This window comes from Otolemur garnettii, unplaced genomic scaffold, assembly GCF_000181295.1.
Source record: "Otolemur garnettii isolate 467f Iridium unplaced genomic scaffold, OtoGar3 scaffold00174, whole genome shotgun sequence".
Classification (NCBI taxonomy): domain Eukaryota; kingdom Metazoa; phylum Chordata; class Mammalia; order Primates; family Galagidae; genus Otolemur; species Otolemur garnettii.
The window spans coordinates 1,753,155-1,755,029 of NW_003852569.1; the positions used below are offsets into that span (position 1 = coordinate 1,753,155).

Here is a 1,875-nt window from a genome sequence, read left to right on the forward strand (position 1 = left end):
AAAAAAAAAAAAAAAAAGAAAGAAAGAAAGAAAGAAAGCATGCATGTTCTACAGTTTAGTAAGCATTAATGTTGCGACAAAAATGCTGAATCAATGTAACTACTTTCTAGAAGTAGGGTCCCTTCCTCAAGAAAAAGGGCTACGAGCCTATGTTCTACTTCTAGGTGTCCCTGAGTCAACTTACTGGTCATCAGTCTCCATGGTGCCACCTCTTCGAGCCTCGCCCTGGATGGATTCCATGGCTGTAGAATAGAGAGCCTTTTGGGGAGCTGGTCGGCGAGTGTCAACCAAGTATTGTGTTTCACTGTTTAATGCCTCTCGTTGTGCATGATCAATGTTGTGGATTGACATCAAGAGGCTATAGTCCATTATCTTAAAGCTCTGCAGCACCTGACAGAAGAAAAATATGATCTGAGCCTTGCAGAGTATGAGGACATCTTTCAGGATCTTACAACTTTCATGATCTAAATACTGTTGAGTATTTAGGTAACCTCCTAACCCTATGTAACTCAAACCTCCAGGGTTACATAGAGGATTATCTTTTGCTCCTATTTCTTTGAGAAAGTATGGTAACCTTCTTTGCTCTGTCTTTATTTACATCCTCTTGGCTATCTCTCATGTGAGAAAATATGAATTATTTTTTCATGTCCCAATGCCTAGCCCACAAGACCCTCTTTGTTCATGTATCTCTTCATGAAAAGAACATTACGTTCTCAAGAAAACAAGAAATGAGAATCTGTGCTACAAAGAATCTATGATGAAGGTTCAATGAAAGAATGGCTTCGGACAGAGTACATCTGTTGAAGAATCTTACAAAACCAGCTTCAATTTTGTTCATCATTTACTGAATCTGCACCATATGTAAGCACCATGCCTGTTTACCAGGATGTAGATACTTGACAAACACTATCTGTCCTCCAGGACATAATAAATTTGGAAAAGAATACAAATATAAAATAAATCCAGTATAGTCTAATACGCACAACAGTGGAAGTATTTACATGATAGCAAAGTACAGAGGAGGTCAAGAAACGATATCAGGTTCAGCATCCATAGCTCAGTGGTTAGGGAGCAGGACACATGCACGGGGCTGGTAGGTTCAAACCTGGTCTGGACCTGCTAAACAACAACAACAAAAACAGCCAGGCATTGCGGCGGGTGCCTGTAGTCCCGGCTACTTGGGAGGCTGAAGCATGAGAATTGCTTGAGCCCAGGAGTCTGAGGTTGCTGTCAGCTATGACACCACAACACTCTACTGAGGGCGACAAGATTCTGTCTCAAAAAAAAAAATAAAAGGGGAGGGGCGGCACCTGTGGCTCAAAGGAATAGGGCACCGGCATCCATAGGTGGCAGGTTCAAACCCAGCCCCAGCCAAAAACTGCAAAAAAAAAAAAAGGTTTATGAAGGATAAATTGGGAAGAAAATAACTAAAAGAATAAAGGAAAGAATATTGCCAAAGCTAAAGCATCAGACAGAATGTTACATACAGAGAGGTATAGTTTGGTATTACTGGAACATAAAAAGGAAAAGGTAGGTGTGGCAAATTAGAGGTTGGTAGGGGTAAGAAAAAGATATGTCATATTAAGGTACAGGGATTACATCCTATTGCTCTGAACACTTACTGTATCCTAGAACAGGGTTCTAAATGGTATGTTCCTATCAACTCCACGAGCTAACTTTGGCAGTGCAGCTCTACCAAGGATGTCATGGTAGGTAGGTGGAATAAGGGATGAAGAGAGCCTGGCGGCTCGGCACCTACAGCTCAACCGGCTAAGGCGCCAACCACGTACACCTACGGTGGTGGGTTCGAATCCCCAGCCCGGACCTGCCAAACAACAATGACGGCTGCAACCAAAAAATAGCCGGGCGTTGTGG

At 42.4% G+C, this 1,875-nt stretch overlaps 1 protein-coding gene across 3 annotated transcripts in view; it reads right to left on the bottom strand.

The window, feature by feature from the left end:
• PIP5K1A (phosphatidylinositol-4-phosphate 5-kinase type 1 alpha) overlaps window positions 1-1,875 on the bottom strand; it is a 23,101-nt gene that overhangs the window by 11,115 nt on the left and 10,111 nt on the right. For all 3 annotated transcript variants that reach the window (XM_012811799.2, XM_012811800.2, XM_023519417.1), the window contains one exon: window positions 185-390. In XM_012811799.2, coding sequence (XP_012667253.1) covers window positions 185-390 — 206 coding nt within the window. The remainder of the gene's footprint in view (window positions 1-184; window positions 391-1,875) is intronic.